This window comes from Haliaeetus leucocephalus, unplaced genomic scaffold (assembly GCF_000737465.1).
Source record: "Haliaeetus leucocephalus isolate CR32 unplaced genomic scaffold, Haliaeetus_leucocephalus-4.0 Scaffold120, whole genome shotgun sequence".
In the NCBI taxonomy this organism is placed as follows: Eukaryota; Metazoa; Chordata; class Aves; order Accipitriformes; family Accipitridae; genus Haliaeetus; species Haliaeetus leucocephalus.
Window position 1 is genome coordinate 2,504,001 of NW_010972556.1, and position 19,026 is coordinate 2,523,026.

Below are 19,026 nucleotides of genomic sequence, written 5' to 3' on the forward strand. Positions count from 1 at the left end.
GCACCTCGGCAGTGGCGAGCGGTCCTGCCTCCGTCCCTTGTCGTGCATCCCTGCCAGCCCTCGGCAGGCTGGCCACGGTGCTTCCCGTGAGCCTCTCGCTGTACGACCAGAAGGCACTCATCTCCCGTTTACTTGTTAAATTGCTCCAAACATCCTCCACTGCTCTCGGATGTATGGGGGGGGGGCGGGAATAAGAGGAAGGAAGTAGAGGTAACATCCAATACACACTAACTAATTTTGTCTTGGACGAATAGGAACTCGTTCCCTACCCGAATGTGTAGCTCATCTTGCCTTGCTGAGGGCTAGGGTGAGGGGTAGACTCTCCCAAAGGGCCGAATAAAATGCAGAAAACGAACTGGCCCGCTAGAAGCAATGATCTTCCCTGGGGCAGAAGGTCTTGGTCTCGGGGAGGGAATGAAGTTGATGCTTGTAGTATAACTGCTCTGCTTCAGGAGATCCAGGACTGCTTCTATCCTGAATAGATCCGCTTTATGAGGAAGTAGGCAGGGAGATGACAGAATCAATGAGATAAAAGTGGGCTGTGAAATGTAAAGGAAGTACAAGTATTAGCAGCATCCATAAGGTTTTCAGCTTAGTGAGAGGCTGTATCAGCAATTCCACCTCTAATTGTTTTTTCCCCAGTATGATCTGTGTTTAGAATTTTTCTGTTACGCAGTTTTACTGTGGGCTGAAAGTTAGCTCTGTGTATACATGTCATATTTACAAGTGTATTTTAGTTCATGGGAAAAGCAGTGAGGTTTTTTTTAGTTTAAAGAAACAGGCTCTTATGGCTCTTCCCACCTTATCACCAAATGGACATGATTGCTTTAGTGTAACACTGTTTAAAATTAAAACAAGTGAAACTTTTGCCAACAAAATATGGGACAGAGGCCTTAACAGTTCAAGCATGTGACACAATTACTACTGTAAGCAGTGTTACCTGTTCATGAAACTTACAGAATCAGGATTTTAATGAATGGGTTTAGTAACTTTTTTTATGTTGTGTAGCATATTGCAGTGTTTTGATGTGAAAGAGCAATACACAAGACTTAAATGCTGGAGTGGTAATTTTTAGATGTAATCTGTTTGAAATATTTTACTCAGAATTTGATGGGCAACTATCATTATGATACTGTTTTTTGCCATGAGGTGTTTTCAGCCACCTACTGATTCCATGCAACCTGTAGTAGTAGCAGTATAGCTACTTCACATGTATCATATTGTAAAAGAGGCTCTCGGGTAAGATGCAAAAAAAAATTTTCATACAACAAAAAAAGATGTTTTGCACTGTGATTGTATATAGCCCCTATTTTAAAAAAAAAAAAAGGCGCGGCTTTAAATTTAGTTGTGAACCCTGTATCAAAAAAGTGAGGGGTTTGGTTTTTTGTCAGAGAAACTACAGCTGACTGATCAGTAATCATATAGTTATTCATGGTAGGTATTAACTTCATCTTAAAGAGAAAACAAAAGTAAAAAGTTAAAAAGTCTCAGCAAGACATTAACTAAGCTAGATGATAACTTCATTTCCACACTGAACACAATGAATGTTTGTTTTTACAGCTGTTACAATAGTTACATAAGCAATTAGTTTAAATATTTTAAATTGTTACCCTAATTCTGTACTAATATACACTTGTTTTGATTCACTTTGTTGAGCGGATTATATAGTTTTCCACAGGGCTCATGTTTTCAGTAACTTAAAAGATATTCTAATATTTTTTTGTTTCCCCAGACAACTGAACTTTATGTTGATTAATGTGAAATAACTGATTTGGGCAAAGTAAAGAATCACCATAAACGGTGCCTCAGCAATATGCTTCTAGTTACAGTGGCCTCTTTATTACAAACATGTGAAATTAAATTGGTATTGCCTTGTTTTCAACAGGTTCCTGTTAACATTGGCTTGATGAACATGACTTGACATACATGTCAGACCTTCACTAGTCCATGCCTGTGGACTATATACTATGCTCTTTCCATGCAAGAGGCCAGTGCTGTTACTAAGTATTTCAGAAGTAATAATAGATGCAGGGAGGGTGCTAGCCCTATTTCTGCTACTTTGGGTCCTACTTCTTCCTGGCTTTTTGTGCAGTAAGGCTTGGGGAGTGTTTTGCTGCTTGTAGAGCTGATCTACCTTTCTCTGCTGCTTTTTGTTTGCTCTTTTCTCTGTTGCTGTAGTTTGAGGGTTGCTGGTGTCTTCCCAGAACACACCATGTTGTCATGTATCTTTACCATGGCTGGTATAGTAGGGTTTTACTCTTTGGAGCTTCTTGGTGCTCTGCCTTTTTAAAAATGATATATAGTAATATTTATGAAAGGCATTTTATATGATGGTGCATTGTGTGTGTTTGTGTATGTGAACTCTTTATGTACAAGATTAGCCTGGTTAAAAATTATAATGTAAAGTCTGTGGTTTGCTGTTTCTGGCTTGTTTTTTTTGTTGTTTTGGGTTTGTTTGGGTTTTTTTTTCCTTTTAAACTTCGGGGCTGCTCAGCCCTTGCTGTACCCCCATCTTTTAAGAGGATTCTGGTAAATCTTTTTTGGGGACAATAATTTTCTTAAAATTAGGATGATCAGCTCTGGAAAAATTGTCCCCAGCCCAAATACTGTTGGGCATAGTGTTGGTACAGTAAGAAAAAACTGCAGATACAGGTGAAGTCTCATTGCTTTTGTCCGCTTAAGGTCATATGTTGTATCTTCTGTTGATTACAAAATTGCAATTAATAATTGGGATTCAGAGTACTCAGCTTTTGGCCTTCTGTTTATATTACCTGCTCAGAATAGAATAGAAGAGGAAAAGGAGGGCAGACTCACCACCAGTGCAACTCCCATTGCAGTCATCTGGAAGGAATTAGCAATGGCATGAGGCAGATTGGTTTAATTAGACTACTGAAATCAAGCATGTAACTTCTTAAGGCCAGAAAGGACAATTGGAGTTCTTGACCAGGTTAGTGCATTTTGTAGGAATTCTTGCATTGAGTCTGGTCATGGTTTTGTATGTAACCGTGCTACAAGTATTATATGCTTTTAGCATAATTCATCTTTATTTCTGACTGTTTTACAGGTATTCCAAGCTGAATTACAGAAGCTTATATATCTCCCAAAGCTCTGGGTACTGTAAAAGGCTTGTGTAATCCATGCTTTGTTTGCTGCTTAGTTCTTTGCTCACCTCTATAACTGAATCGCCTCATCCTGTTGGGTGGCCAACACCTCTTCCTTTGTTGGAGTTGCATCTATTGCCTTTGGGTTGTGAAGGCCTAAGTAGTTTAGAACTTGCCTAGCTGGGAGCTGTGTCTCACAGTGCCTTATCTGTAGTCAGGCTCCTTTAAATGTCCTTCCTTCAAGGGATCCCTGTTTTCTTGGATTCCTGTAGCTCTGAGCCTGCAATGGATATTAGGAACTTTTCAGAGCTTGTGTGCTTACTGAAGCTTTGGAGAGATACAGAAGTGTCAACTGCTGATGGTCAAGTGCAGTTCATGCCTGTATGTCTTCATTTCCTCCTTTTTGAGGGTATCAGTCTTTGCTTTCTGATACTGTACTCTTTAATTAACTGAAATGTACCTATCTCCAACATCAGTACTTTCATTTATTATTCATAAATGTGCATTATGAGATCCTACTTTGATTTAGCAGCTTTTCTTGTACAGGCAATTCTATTTTGTAAATGTTGAGTCCTCTAGCTACTTCACGAGGCAGATATGAATAAAGTAGCTGAGAAAACTGGTGCTTTTTTCTCACTGAGAGTGAGTTTCACAGAACTGGCTAGTGTTACCTGAAAAAATTTCCTTTTTTCCTTTGCCTCCATTGTCCATCATTTCCTTCTATCACGTAGGTAAAAATAAAAGACGCAGAAGTTCCATTTAACTTCAAGATCTGAACTGTATTACTTTTTTTACTGTGCTTGCATCACTTTAAACCATACTGTATTTGATTCCATGTGCCCACATGGCAAATAGTTATGCATTGCATGCAGGGCAAACATCTCAGGATGCTATTTGCAGTTTACAGCCCACAAAAATGTCAGGCATTTTTAAGGGTTATTTGCGGGATAGTCAAAGAAGGCTGGATGAATTTTGTTTCCAAATTCAGCTTGAGATTTGATGACCGTGCTGTTTCTAGCTTCCTTCATCAATATGAAAGAAGCAGGGAGGGATGTTGTGCACCTGTCTGATACTGAGAGCTCAAGTAATGGGGAAGGGGGAAAAAAAAAAACCTCTTTGGGAGTGCTTCCAGCAAGGCAGTAGGGAACCAGTGCAGAGATGGTAGCTGGTGTGTACTTTCTTGGTGGCTCAAAGGTAGTTCTTCCACACTGATGGCAAGACTGTTACAGAAAGCCTTTAAGTTCTTCTTTGCATACTCCTGCAATACATGGTCTGGCTTAAAAATATAAAGAAGTGGGGCTCCACCACACTGTAGAAACAGTATTTTAAAAATACCAAAATAAACAAAATGTGTGGGCACCTTTTCCCCTCGCTTTGCAGTATGCCACCATTGTGATGGGTAACTATAGCAAGGATGCTTCTGTTAGAGCAGATCACATAGAGCAGTAGCTGGGTTTTTTGCCCCCTTGTTTGTCAATCTATAACAGAAGCCACAATAGGAGCAAGAAGGTAATTAGTAACATGTTTTTTTCAGTTCTTCTGAGATATGAAGGGGCAACTTGAAAAATGGCTTGAGAGAGATCTTACTTGTCTTGCTGTCTGAGGAATTTTCTGCTGCGTTATTCGTGTATATTGTTTTTTTTTTTTATGTAGGGAGGTTGAAGGGGAAGTTATCAATGATGGTGGCCTGTTAACTTTTTGGTCAACATGTAACCTTTTAAGTAGGTTTTAAAAGTGAGCGAGTTAGAGGTGCTGAGTGTATGCACTCCAAAATTAAGGCATACACTTAGCTTTCTTGCCTGCACTTGTGCTTTAGTTGGCCATTGTTTTGGAATTGTATAGTGTACTGGCCTGGTTAGATTAGTAACACTTGTGTACCTTTGGCTTTGCTTCCTAAGGTATTACTGCTTTTACAATCTTAAGACTTCTTAGAGCTACTAAAATGGTGTGTGCTTACAGTATTTTCACTTTTCATTTCTTGAAAACAGGAACAACATTTTTAATGAAGGAAAAATCTTAACAAAAGGCAACTTTAAAACCTTATGACTTGCTTACCTAGCATTAAGATATCTGTAGGAGCTGAGCACTACCATGTCTTTCAAGATCTGCGTTCGTGTCTGTCTTTAAAGTTTCTGTGTACAGCATCTCTAAATTTGTTTTTGTGGGTGGGTTCTTTGTTTTTACTGCTGTGGTTCAGATTGGTCAACAAATGTCAGCACTTTTCTTCTGAAGTGCAGAGAATAAAATGACTGTTCTAATATCTTGTGGTTTCTATTTGTATTTGACAAAAGAGATTGTTCTGCAATTTGGATCGGTATAAATAGCTTCTTAGGTGTTTAAGCAACGCTGTGTTTCGACATTATAGTATTCTGCTTCCCCTCTCCCAGTCATTTGAATCTTGCAAACTGTTGAAGTACCAAAATCTCTAGTCACTGCCTTGGTATGAATGTTTTAGTCTTTGTCATAAATGTTCTTCAGGTTTCCTCCCCCCTGCCTTTGAGATTAATGCAATGCTTAGTTTCAGGATTATTTTTTTTTGTCAGAGCCTATCCAGTGTAGATGCTGTGTAAAGAAACACAGCTCTTATCATAATTACAGTAAATAAGGAAGCATGTCAACGATAGCTTTCCCAGAATGAAATACATCACTTACTTGCCCAGTCATGCATACTTTACCAATTACCTAGCAATCTCGGAAGTTTTGCCCTAGTAACATAGAAGAGATGTTCAACATCAGATAGAGTTTTTCTCTTTAAAGTGGGAAGAAGTGAAACAGTCAGTTATGGTGAAAACCTGTTGTTTTCCAACTGTTTATTTCCATACAAACACTGCAGAAAAGAACAGTGTTCAGGAGTGTTACCGGATGGCTTGAGAGTTGATGTTGAAGTGATGGCTGACTAGTTTGGGGGAATGTACTGAAAAGTCAGGTAAGCTTTTTATCTTTCATAGTAATTGAGACTCCTGCCTGAGACTTTTTAAGTAATAAATGACACAAACCATCTACCTGAAAACCAGCTACCTTCTTACAACTAAGACACAAGCATGTGACTTGAGGCTTTGATAACTACACAAAAGGTTAGATAAAATAAGAGGTTTGCTTTTTATTGAAAGTGTTTTTAACTGTGTGCAGGTAGGCAGATGCTTATGCTGTAGTGCAGGTGAATTTGCACACTGAGCAACACTCCTGTGATGAGTTCTGATACAGAAGGGAAGGTGCTAATAACACTGCTACAGAAGTGCTGGCTGATACTGGACAAATTGTTTTAACTGGAGCACTCGTAACTTTCAATCTCACAATAAAATATATCTTGCTTTATTCTTGTTTAAAAATCTGTAGTATTAGTGTATTCATGTATACTGCAGAAAATATTTTTTTCATTTGCCAACCATCTGTTGTGGTGATGAAAAATTTGGGTAGAATGCATCAGGAAAAAAGCAGGACTTAGCAAAAATTCAGAGCATGATTAGCGAAGAATGTATTCACCAAATTCTTGCATCTGGTGAAGAGGAGGAACGTTGGTAAAGCTGTGTAAGTGAGAAAATGGAGTAAAAAAACCAGCACAAAACCCAATAAAAAAACCTCAACCCCAGAGAACAAAACCCCCTACTTACAGTTGTGTTTTCTTAGTTGTGTGATGAATTTTACTATTATCACATACTTGAAAGCTCTGTAGGACTCACGTTCTTATGCTTCTGTTACATTTATCAGAGCGTAGCAAGCTGCATCTCAATAGGGGCCTGAATAGGTTTGGGTAACTAAATATTATGAGGAAGTCTCTTCTCCCAATTCTATCTGAACAGCAATATCCTTAGAATCAATATTGTTCATTAATAAATTAGTCTGAGTGATAGAGCCTTTAGGAAAGTGTTCCTAAAAGGGGAGATTTTGTTTCTAAATTTACTGGGTTTATTCTTCACTATGTAGACTTCTCTAAACTCATTTTAGTCCAAGTGCTACTTTTTGCTATGATTTTGGCTACATCTGACCATTTTTTCATGTAGGTGAAACATTTCAGAAAGCTACTTTTAAAATTATTTGTTTAGTATAAATTAAATACGCTTAATTGTCTGAGATGTAAAATGAAAAGCGCAAAGATTTTTAATTCCTTTTCAGTTGGAGAAATGCATAGCTAACAATATTTCATGCTGTTTATCAGTGATACTTTGAATAATCGTTTGAGTCTATGACCAAAGGGATGGCAAAATGGTTAAGATGAGCTAGGGCAGTTACCCGTATTTGAAATGACTACTGTTAGCTAGCACTTGTTTGGTTAAAATGAAAGATGAACATCTGTACCCCATTTGCATAAATTTTATTCATTGTGAAATGAACTACAGCTGCTGATTTAAGACTACAGAATGATTAGTAGAAGATACTTGTGCATAGAAGTAAAGTATTTAAAGGAAAACAGTATGAACTTGATTTATGGAAAAATACATAATAGTTATAAAAGAGTAACAAAGAATATTTTCGTTAATCTCTTCATGTAAACATGTGTGGTGATCAATACAGGGATTTTGTTTGTTTTTTTAGCTGTGTAAAAGATTGGTTTCCTGCTTCAGGTGTACACAGACTACAAATAAAACTATATCTGTTTTTAAAAATAATTATTTCATAAAAATAGAGGACTATCAAGAACAGCTGTTGCCTGAAAATTACTGTTTTTTAAAAAAACCTGATTAAATCTGTAAGTAATATTTTTCCTTTTTTACCTTCTGAGCATCACTGAAGTCAGAATTCACCTTTAGCAACCTCATACCTAGATAATTTAGAATGTGTTCATCTCCTTTATGCAAACCATGTGTGATTCTCATGGGTAGACTTACAGGTTGGGGTTTTTTTTTTCCATTAAATAAAAAAACAAACAAACAAAAAAACCCAACAACTTGCTGTTCCTATAAATGTGGTGTTTCCAGCTCAGCTTTTTAGGTCAGCCTGTTACTTCTGTGGGATAGATTTTTCTAAGTTGAAATTGACCAAGGAATTGGGTGTCTTCTGTGTTTAAAGAATTGTACTTAGATCATATTGTGAAGTTTATAAGTATGGTCATTCCTGTCTCTTCTCTGAGAATGATGTTTTCAGGAGAAAGAGTAAATGTCTTGAACAGTCACAGCTATGGACGGATGAGTCTTGCCCTGTCCCTGGTATGAGGGACTGGAGTTCCCAAACATCTTAAATCTGTGCACTATTCTGAAATCTTCTGGTTATAGCATTTTAAGGGGTGTAGTTATCACGTTGCAGATTTGCCACATTTTAAAGGTTTCCTGCTTCCGTTAGTGCTGTTTGTGAATTACATCTAGTTTCTAGTTGTGTACCTCTACTAATGTTTGAATTTGAGGTTAACTACTTTGCTCTTTCCATGTCTTGCCAAATTGCCCTTCATGTCTTCATTGGCAAACCAGGGGATCTTACATTTGCTATGTTGCTAGGCTTTTTCTTACATGACACCCTGTGTAACAGAGTATTTCTGGGGACAGTGGCTAGCTCCTGACAGCTTAGAGTTCATCATGAAGGGCCATTTAACTGGACAATACATTTTTGGGTTCTTGAACAAATTAAAATGATGCAGAGAAGAATTAGAATGTTCATTGGGAAAATATTCTTGAATACGATCATATTTCTCCCTTTCACAAATTTTATTCTGATGTCAGTGATATTATTATTAACTTGCTTGTCAGTTTGATAATATTCAGAGAAATACATGATCAGAATTCTTTTGAGTAGTTTTGAAAGGAGACTTGCCTGATGTGAAGCAGTCACAGTATATCTTTTGTTAAAGCAACTAAAAATTGTGACTGCCCTGAATTTCCTGTTTCTAGAATTGGTGGCAGAAAAGAAGAAAAAGGGTTGGAGGAATTGAAGATAATTTTCTAACCTTTACAATAAACTCATATTACTATTCAAATTTGTAGTTGATGTTCTGGAAAGTATTAATTTGATTTGTATACCAACATAACCAATGTTGTGAATCTGGGAATGGCTTATCCTCCAGCCTTTTATTGGCTTTTGGGCATAAGGACTGTACTGGGGTCACTCCAGCCTTATGTCCTGTCTTTGACAGTAGCTGATAATTGATGCAGAGGAGCACAGAACAACAGGGCAAAGAAATGTGTAGTCACGCCACAATGGAGTGTTCCCCAGCCTCCAGTGTTTTGTGCCTTTGTTTATGTTCTTTTTGTTGTCTTTTCCCCCCTCCTTTTTCTTTTAAACAACTAAACTTTTGAAAGTTTTAGAGCAAGTTATTCTAGAGTTTAACTATGTATACTGGAATAATTTATATTTCTGTTTTGCTTTTAAGTGGTAATGAGGAATTTTGTTAGGAGACTATAATCTGGGCTTGGTTTTAGTTGTCATAGTGTGCAGTAGTTACAGTTGTGTATCTAATATTTTAGAAAGATGGCATTATGTTTTTCAGGGGAGCGGGGGGCGCAGAATAAGTATGTAATACACAAAGATGGTATATACCAAGAATGATTGCTGAGATTCTTGGCATTAACATCATGTCTTCCTGAGAGTTGAGGACCTAACTGTAAGTTTTAATGGAGGACTAAATCAAATGTTTGTTCTCTCTGAATAGACAAGTCACTTAAAGAACAACAGGGTGTTTTTTTTTTAAAAAACCTACCTTGGTACCTTATGTAGTCCTAACTTTAATATTATTTTCATAATTAGTCTTTGAGGAAACTCATGCAGGACAGTAGTTTGTTTTTAAGTAAGCATTTAAAGAATAGTTTGTTTATCAAAAGCTATAGGTAATTAATTTTCAAATCAACGTTGTAGCTATCCTTTGGAATGGTCCTTCAGATTTGTCTTTCTGTGTTCAAAGGTTAAAGATATTTTAAGTTTGTCTCTAGCAATCCAACATAATTTGTGGCCAATCTTCAGCTTTGTTCTGTGCTTCTGTTTAAGTAGTAATACTGTAGCTTTAGGTGCTAGAAAAGCTGTTAACGCTTCAACTATAAAACCTGTTTTGCAGAGGTTTTAACAGTAAGCATACAAGATAACACATTGGGAATAATTAACATAATTCCAAGGGTGAGGATGTTAGGATTTTTTTTACAGATAGAATCTGTGTCTTGGTTAGAAGTAATATTATAAGACAGTAGTTTAGGAAGTGGTCCATTTTTGAACTGCTGTCACTGCTTCAAGCTGACTGCAACACCAGAATGTATATTTCCTGCCACCTTTATCCATACTTGGTAATATTAAAAAAAATCCTTTAATTTACAGGATTTTATGCACACTTGCAAAAGAGAAATCTATACAGTCACAGTAGGCATTTAAACTTTACTTTCCTGTTTACTTACAGAAGGACATAGTGCAAGTCTAGATGTACAGAGCTAAATATGAAGGATTAGACTTGTAAGTGTAATCCCAATACAAGACTTTCTTCTTATCTGAGGTTCTAGTGATTTCTGCATCCTACCTTGGAAATGCTGTCTTTTGCACTGCTTTCTACTTAATAGACATTTTTATAAATGTGAAGGTTAATTTCTACCTAATGTAGGAAGAACAGTTCTTTTACTTTCTTTGCTGACTGCCATGAAAGAAAGGAGGTGTGCTTTTTTCATATTACTGAGCCACTTCCATCTATTCATCGTTTTCTTAAGCAGCAAGAGTGAAAATAATAATGAGTTCTTAGCTTTTATTTTCTTCTGTTTTCATGAACAGGAGTTACTGGAACTTCTCTGTATTCAAAATAAAGTGCTTTATGTATAGTTCACCTATGGAAGCTATAGGAATCAAACTAAATAAATCTTTAGGTACATTCTGCAGAAATCACCTCTACTTTTCAGGGCGATGCTCTCAATTGTTAAGATTTGTTATACATTGTGGGGTTTTTAATTAAAATTTATGAGAATTATTTGAAAAAACTTAATACAGCACAGTATATTAGTGCAAAATACTTTACACCTTACTGAATCAAGTGTGATAACATAATTTTAACAATGATTGTAGAGGATCTCTATCTGGCTTTGTATTCAGTACATTTTTCAACATAACAGTAACTACCTAAAATTGATACTACAAGTGAACAAGTATTTCTGTTTTTACCTTATAAATTGAGACATACCTTAAGTCTAAACATATATTACTGTGTTTATGAAAATCATAGGCTGAATGTAAACTGTTCATGTGCTAATTTTTTTCAATCTGGCAAAGTGGAGTTGATGTGTTAATAGAAATAATTCAGGAGTGATCTCTGTGTCATGCAGTTTGCTTTTTTATGTAGCTTTCTCTTCTGTTGTTCTTAGAACCTGGTTGTTTTTCTTCTGTGCAGTTTCCACATTTTGAATTAGATGTAAATTAAGAATACTTCATGTTATGAGAGATTACATAATTGTCCTGATTTTTTTTCCCCAGCAAGTTGTTAATGGCAGGATATGCCTTCTCATTGGTGTTTCATTTCATTATTAAAGGTGTTGATAAAAAGTGTTTTAGCAGGCTGTCATCTAGGCTTACAAAGACACCTTCAAGTAACTGATTTCTAATGTTTTGTTGCTTTTGATAACTGATATTTGATAACTATGTCAGTGGAAATGGAGAACAGTGCATTAATGTTTCTAGTTGGGGTGTGTTTCACTCAACTTCTTTGTTTTGTCAGCATGTAGTTTTAACAGGCCACTAAGAGCAGCTTTGCATTATACAGTTGCATAGCACTTAAACTTTAAAAATCTCTGATAAATGTGGAGGTGTACAGTGAATTCACCAGAATCATCCATTTATATTGTGATTCTTTCCTTTAGTAAGAGGAAGGTATTTCCTGTGTTCTTAGTCAAGGATGAAATGCTTAACTGTATTGAAGTACAGTTTCATTCTTTAGGAGAAGTCTTTAGGCATATTTAGTCTCTTATTTCACTTTTTTGCACTATGATTCTAGTAGGTGTGATAGGAGCTGCTAGTGCAGTGTCTCACTTGAGAGTTTACTACTGTGTGCGTACACTGATTGATGTGTACATGTACTGTCCTAGCATCTACTAAGTGAAGCATATAAAATACACGCTCCTCAGTTTAACTCATTATGCCTGACTTCAGAGTTACTGAATTATTTGTGTGCTAAAGCCTACCATTCTTTTTGTTTGCTTTTTATTCACATGTGCATAACAGAATAGCAAACTGGCGTGCTGCTAGCGTACTGAATGTGGTCAAACAATGCTGCTAAATCTGTCAGGGGAAAGGAGTTGTCAGTTGTGCTAATATAGCTATTGCTGGTCCTGTTTCATCCCAGCATTAGATGGAGCACTAGCAGGTTTGTGTAGCTGGAGCTCTGTGGTGTTCTTTCTCTCTAGAGAATGGGATCTGTCAGAATGCATCATGGTTCTCACTGGGGAAAAACAATGTCACAGTACTGAAGGGGTGAAAAAGTGAGTCAAGCCTGAAAAGGCCATGAGAGTCTAAAAACAAACACCACCCCAACTTGGAAGATTTTTAATATACATGCATCTATGAATTACTTTAAGGTGTAGAGAATTGCAGCATTCTTGAGGCTAGGGTTTTAAAAACACCGGTTTTGCTCTGTGCTAAAGATTATCGTTATATGTACTGGGTGTTATCAGTGCAGACAGTTGCGGGTGAGAAACTGTTTGGTGTAACAGAAGTAGACAGAACAAAGGTATCTGCTACTTCAAAATGCTTGCTATCCAAAAAAAGAAGGCAGATACGCAGAAAATCAGACGGTAATGATAATCAACCAAAGCTACTGTTGCAGAACACAAGTGTGCTGGCTTGAAATTTTTTTTATATGTCAACAAGTTTTTAGATGAGATTTGAGGCAAAGTGGCTTTGTGTACATTAATTGGGACAATTTGCCAAGTGTAAAAGTGCAGGTAAAAAAAGATAGTCTGACTTTTTTTTCTACTGAGTCCCTTCTGGAAGGGGTATGTCCTGCTTCCACCACTCTACCCGTGAATGGCTCAGTGGCACAGCCATTTCTGCATGGATTTTTGTAAGACTTCAGTATTTAGTTTGACTTGGTAACCTAGCAGAAAAGTAACATAACCAAAAGAATGAAAAGTATTCTGCTGAGTTAGTTAGCAGAATTGTTTTAATGTGAACTTGATGGGTGCCAGAGCTGTGTAAAGGATAGGGTGTATCATATAGTGGGATGGGGTAGAGGGGAGGAAAGTAAGGGAAGGGGTTATACATCTTTTGGCAGAAGAAAGCTGTAAGATCAGCTCAGTCATTTTGCGCCACTTCACCCTCAGAATCACCATGGGAAAGAATGTGATGATACTTGGTTGTCACTATGGGCCAGCTTGAGATGGTAGAATCATTTATGTTGGAAAAGGCCCTTAAGATCATCAAGTCCAACCGTAAACCTAACACTACCAAGTCCACCACTAAACCATGTCCTGAAGTGCCACGTCTACACGTCTTTTAAATACCTCCAGGGATGGTGACTCAACCGCTTCCCTGAGCAGCCTGTTCCAATGCTTGACAACCCTTTCGGTGAAGAAATTTTTCCTAATATAAGTCAGCATCTCAGTAATAAATGAAGGAAGTCAGGAAAGAATAGACTTTTGAGGGGTCTTGAAGTTATACCAAGTAGCTTCTCATGCTTGTCTTTTTTTTTTGGATAGAAAAGCAAGAACTTCTGAAGAGCTAGAGTAAAGGTTAATCAGAACTAAGAAATCTCTGCAGCAGTGGTCTGAACTGGGGTCCTTAAAAGAGACAAAAAAAAACCAAAAAAAAACCCCACCCCCCAAAAAACCCCCAAACCAAAACTCCTTGTCAACACCAACATGAGCTGTTAAGCTTGACAATGAAATGTTACGGCCATGATATTTCTTCTTTTGGGAGCTCAGTCTCTGATTTTGTCCCGTGTTTTTTCCATTGCTGCATTAATCCATGTTCTTCAATGCTGTTGCATGAGTTTGTGACAGGAAGATAACGCAGTGCTGTTATCTGATCTTTGATTACAGGAAAGCCACATGGCTTAGGTGGTGAATCCAGAATGTATTTAGTCTATTTTCAAGCCTATTTTAATGTAAGGGACAGACTAGCAAGAGACTATCTCTCCATTTGTGAAGTGATGTTATTTTGTTTAAGTTCTTTTACATCTGCCACATGTGAGGTTCTGTTAGGCCTGCCTACTTTCCCTATTGGCTTTATTTTTAATAAAAATGACTCACAGTGGAGTAACTTAAGTAAATTTTCTACTTCTTTCTAATATGCGATGCATTTCCAGAAGGCGAAAAACAGGACAGCCAGTCTTTCCTTGAAGTTAGTATGACACAATTCTTTTGGTAACTTTTTTGGAAGAGATTTTTTGCAAGAAGGTTCTTCTGAAGTTTAAAAGAAGACTTGAACTGACAAGACTTGACCAAAAAGGCTTCTGTAATCTTAGTTCTTTCTAAGGGTATTTATTTCTTTACTATCTTGTTTTTTCTACAGCAGTAGTGTTGATATAACCAAAGTGTGAACTAGTTAACTTGCTGTATTCATGTTACCAGTTTGATAGTGGAAATATCTGTCATGTTCTCAATTTTCTCACAGTGTTTTAGAGCTCATACTGGAGTCCCCAGTTTGCTTCAAATTACTTGTCTGCTAGTGAAGCTTCTGGGAAATACCTGGCTGCTCAACTAGGCAGTACAAAGATGGTTTTTCCTCAAACTTTTCTGTCTCTCTATAAATGAGTTTTTCTTAGCAGAAAAAGGACAATGTGAAGGAAAGTTGCTATAAGTGCAGTTTTTCATACATGAGTAAAATGGATTTAGTGCACATTTTAATTAGCAAGGCTCGTTATAAAGGTCTGCCATTGCTACAGAGTTGTTAACATGGGAATTGGTAGCATCATCATGTCCTGGTTTCTTCACATCCCAATTGTTTGCTTTTCTGCACAGCACACTTTGCTCACTTCTGAGTTAGTGCCCACTCTGTCAGGTAGCTGAATAGAAATGTTCATTGCCAGTGATGTACAAGAGGCTTCCTGGGCTAGTCTCGTGGTCTTTCCTGTCCATATAGTGAGCTTAGTTTTGGTAGAGGTTTACCTTGAGTATGTAGCCATCTGCACTTTCAAAATTAAAACTTACAAGCATATTTCCAGTCATTTTGGAAAGTTATTGTTGCTGCTTGTTTTCCAGGGAATTGAAGTATAACATTTTGAAGAGCTCTAAGGCTGCTCACCTGGGCTCTTTCTTGTGGTGTAATGGAGTGTGTTAACAGGTCCAAAAGAGGTGTGAGCTGGGGAAATTCCCACCCAAGGCAGGCCAAAGTGTAGAAATCAGTCAAACTGTATTTTCAGAGAAACCAAATTACGGGGAAGTTTTTTTCCTCTCCTATTATGTTCCCTTGAAATTAGGGGCTATGGTGTAAACTATTTGTAGTGTTATAACTATCCCAGCCTACTTGTCTTCAGTGTTTCTCTTGTTTCTATGGCTTGTGCTGTTGCAAACCTCTCAAACTGAGTTAAGCCCTGGAAAAGTAAACTGTGCAGAGGAATCCTAAATTTGGGATGGATCTACTAAGATTTTCACTGTCTCTAATTTCTGTGATCATGTCAATTTTTTTTTTTTGCTTGGTTGGGGTGGGTTCAAAGAGATGCATGCACATGTTCCAGTTTAAATTTGGAGTTATTGGATTTGGTTTTGCTATGCATACAGTTCTGTGATGCAGGGTAGCTCTGTCTATACTTGTGGCTGTCTATTCAAAGCTGACTTTGCTTATTGCTGTGACTTAGGTTTGTGGAAAAGGTTATTTCACACCAAGCTGGTGTGACTGAGATCGATGCCCACATTTAGGAGCCTGTCTTGTCTTCCCAACATCTCACTGATCCTTTGTCTGAAAAAAAATCACAATTATGTGGTATGGCAGTAGCATGTCTGTACATGTGTTATAGCTTCATTATAAGCAGTATAGTCAGTACAATTGATTCACCTTACCCTTGAGTAGGCATCTTGCAGCTGGTCAGGTTAACTGTTTTTTGACTTCATTGGCTGACAGATGAGATCTCCATTGACTTACACACCTTAATTGAGGTGTCTACCTGTAGGTGTCAATCTTTAAATACTGTCTTGTATTCCTGATGGTAGTGCAAGTACAGGGTCTTGTCTTTCCAAATATGCTCTGGATATATCCTGATGAGCTTGCTAGTTATGTCTGCTTTTTCAAATTTGTTGCTCTTAAAGTATTTAAACTATAGAAGGTGGTAAACTCAGCTTGGCTTGTGCAGAGGTGGTGAAGAAGGTGTTTTCTTTACATCTCTGACACTTTTGATTTCCTTTGTATAATGAAAAATATACAAATATCCTTTCAGGATGAACAGGGAAGTAGAAGACTATATGCCACAAATTCAGCTGTAGATGTTCGTACTGCAGTGGGAAGCAGGTTTCTTTTACTGAAGTGAGTGTGGGGCACCACACACAAAAGCCTTCTTCTTACTGCTTTCCATATGTCTGGGGTTTGGACTCCTCAAGCTTTTTCTAAAGACTTCATTTTATGTAATGCAATTTTTTCTTTTTTAGTAATGTAATACTTTGTAACAGTTCACATCCCCAGTATAGCCTTGCTATTTCATTTCTTTCAAACTACAGTGCTGTTGATAGTATTGTTGTAGTACCTATTACACAGTGTCTAATCAGACTGCACGAGAGTCCTGCAGTCAAGCATCTCCCTTTGAAAATGGTCCTGCTGCAATGCCACCATGTACAGAGCCTACTGCAGTTTCTGGTACAGTAGCTCTGCGTGCAGGTCTCTGCGCCCAGCCCCACTCTGTGCTGCTTGTCCCACTCTGCCTCAACTCCCAACCTTATTCTGAAAGGTTGGGGCAATATTGTCTCTTCTCACCATGTTTGGTAGTCCTTTTCCATCTCCCAGAAGAAAGTAGGGTCATCAATTGGTGTCTGAATCCTGGTTTGTGAGGTTTAGGGTTTTTTTCCTGGGATGGTGGACCCTTAGTAAGAAAGGAGAAGACATACCTAGTCTCCCTGTTTACCTTGTAGTTAACTTCCTTTGTGACTGAAAGTCCTAGCCCTCAAGTATGTTTAGGGTGATTGTGGACAGAGATTAATATGGAGAGCAGAAAAGAGTCCCATCTTCCCAAAATCCCACCAACCCTTTGTCTGGAGGGAACAAAGAAGTTGTGGTATGACAGTAACGTGCTATCTTTTTACTGCTGTCTTTAAGTTTACTTCTTGTCTTTAAATTACAAGGGCATTAAGGATAAAGCTGTTCAGTTACAAGGTGTTGGGATTGGAGTTTCAGACACTAAATGGTTTTCTTTGTCAATTGTAAATTTAAGATGTGGATTAAAATCTGCTTTAAAATAGGAGTCTCGCTCCTCCATGGGCTTTAGCATTTATTCTAGAGAACTTGGGTGTGCCTGGCTTTGGTTCTAAGCATAAATCAGATTGATGCTTCTTGAGGTAAAAATTATCTGCATCCTTAATTAAGACCAGGAGAGTACCTGTGATACTTGGGAAACTGCATGTTGAATGCACGTTTAGATTTTTTACTTTATTTTTCAACTGTATCCGCTAATAACCTGTTTTCTTTTGCAGAACCCTGTGATAATATGAGAGAGATTCTGCAAAATGTGGCCAAACTACAAGGTGTTTCAAATATGAGAAAACTAGGTCACTTGAATAATTTTACTAAGGTAAGAGTTCAGATGGTATCATAGAACAAGTCATTGCCCAGACAAAATATTTTGCTTGTACTTTATCAGACTTTGGCTGAGAGATTCATGAAACGGCTTAGTATCATGGACCTGTACTTGAAATCTATGTACTGTGGGAGAGGAAAGGAGCAGATAAGGACAAGCAAATACATGAATGCAGGGTTATGCTGAAGTTTGTCTGAATGTCCTACTGGCTGAATTTTTGTATTGTTTTAGTGTTTAGAAGCCTGAAATACCTCCCAATTAATGGGTTAAGTTGCACAAAGAGAGCTAAAGATTGGTTAGTGCTCCACTGAATTGAATCAAAAATGTGAAATGCCAGACACTCTGGGTGTAAGCTGTCAAAAGTATGGTGAGGGCAAGTACTATATCAACGAGCATCATATGCGGTGGTTTGGACACTAACAGAACAGCAACCATCAACTTTCACTGCAGTTTTCATAGTGAAAAAGATTTAAAGGGGTGATTTCTAGAAATGGTCTGTATTGCTGATTTTTGAGGTGCTTTTTATCAAATATCCAAACCATGCGAATGTGACAGGTACTTGCCTGAAAGTATGGTATGTTGGAAGCTGTCATTGTGAGCTGACAGGAGGCAAGAATTAAAAACTTATGTCAGGATGAGAGTGTAGGCTGAAGAAAGAGGCCAGCAAAGGCCTTCAGAAGGAGAACAAGTGCCCTTTTTTGGGGTAGATGAGGAACCTGTGGAGAGGAGCAGAGAGGACTGATGGAAGGTGGGCAGGAAGTTAGGAAACGGTTGTTGTAGCATACTGAATGGTTGTGGTTCGACCAGTGTTCCATTTGTGAAAGCAAGGGAAAAGTGCACTGCAGTCAGTGAGCTAGGAGAGATGGAGCTTCGGTGTGAGTGTTACCCAAATGGATGGGCTGATACTGAGGAGCTGGTAAGTTGTATACTTTCTGATAGAGTACCACAGAGAGGGCAACATGCCTGAAGATAAAACCCAAGTTTTGGTGACAGAGGATGGATCCTGCAATCAGCAGCAGCCAATAAACAAGGTAGTAGTGGAGGATTTTGTGGGTAAAGTAAGGTTTAAATTATTGTTGTTGTAGATGAGCTGGTAACAGGTCATTGAGTGAGATAAGTCTCAAAACTGTTAAAGCCTCCTGGTTATCTCAAGTGAAAGAACAAATGCTCAAGGGCAGGTTTGGGGGGGCAGTTTATATGAGAAAGACAAACATGCATGCTAATCTTTGAATTAGGTGTGCTCCTTGGGTGTTAAAAGCACTTCCTTGCAAGATTGAACACCACTTCAGTAGTAGTGTATGGGACTTGGTTAGCGGGGTGGGG

The 19,026-nt window shown here is 37.9% G+C and overlaps 1 protein-coding gene across 2 annotated transcripts in view; it reads left to right on the forward strand.

The window, feature by feature from the left end:
* The window catches only part of RICTOR (RPTOR independent companion of MTOR, complex 2), an 84,968-nt gene that overhangs the window by 813 nt on the left and 65,129 nt on the right, over positions 1-19,026 (forward strand). The window contains exon 3 of one of the 2 annotated variants that reach the window (XM_010585813.1): positions 17,600-17,697. In XM_010585813.1, the coding sequence (XP_010584115.1) occupies positions 17,600-17,697 (98 nt within the window). Of the gene's footprint in view, positions 1-17,599; positions 17,698-18,716; positions 18,735-19,026 lie in introns of those variants that run through there. The other variant, XM_010585815.1, reaches the window with a different exon arrangement.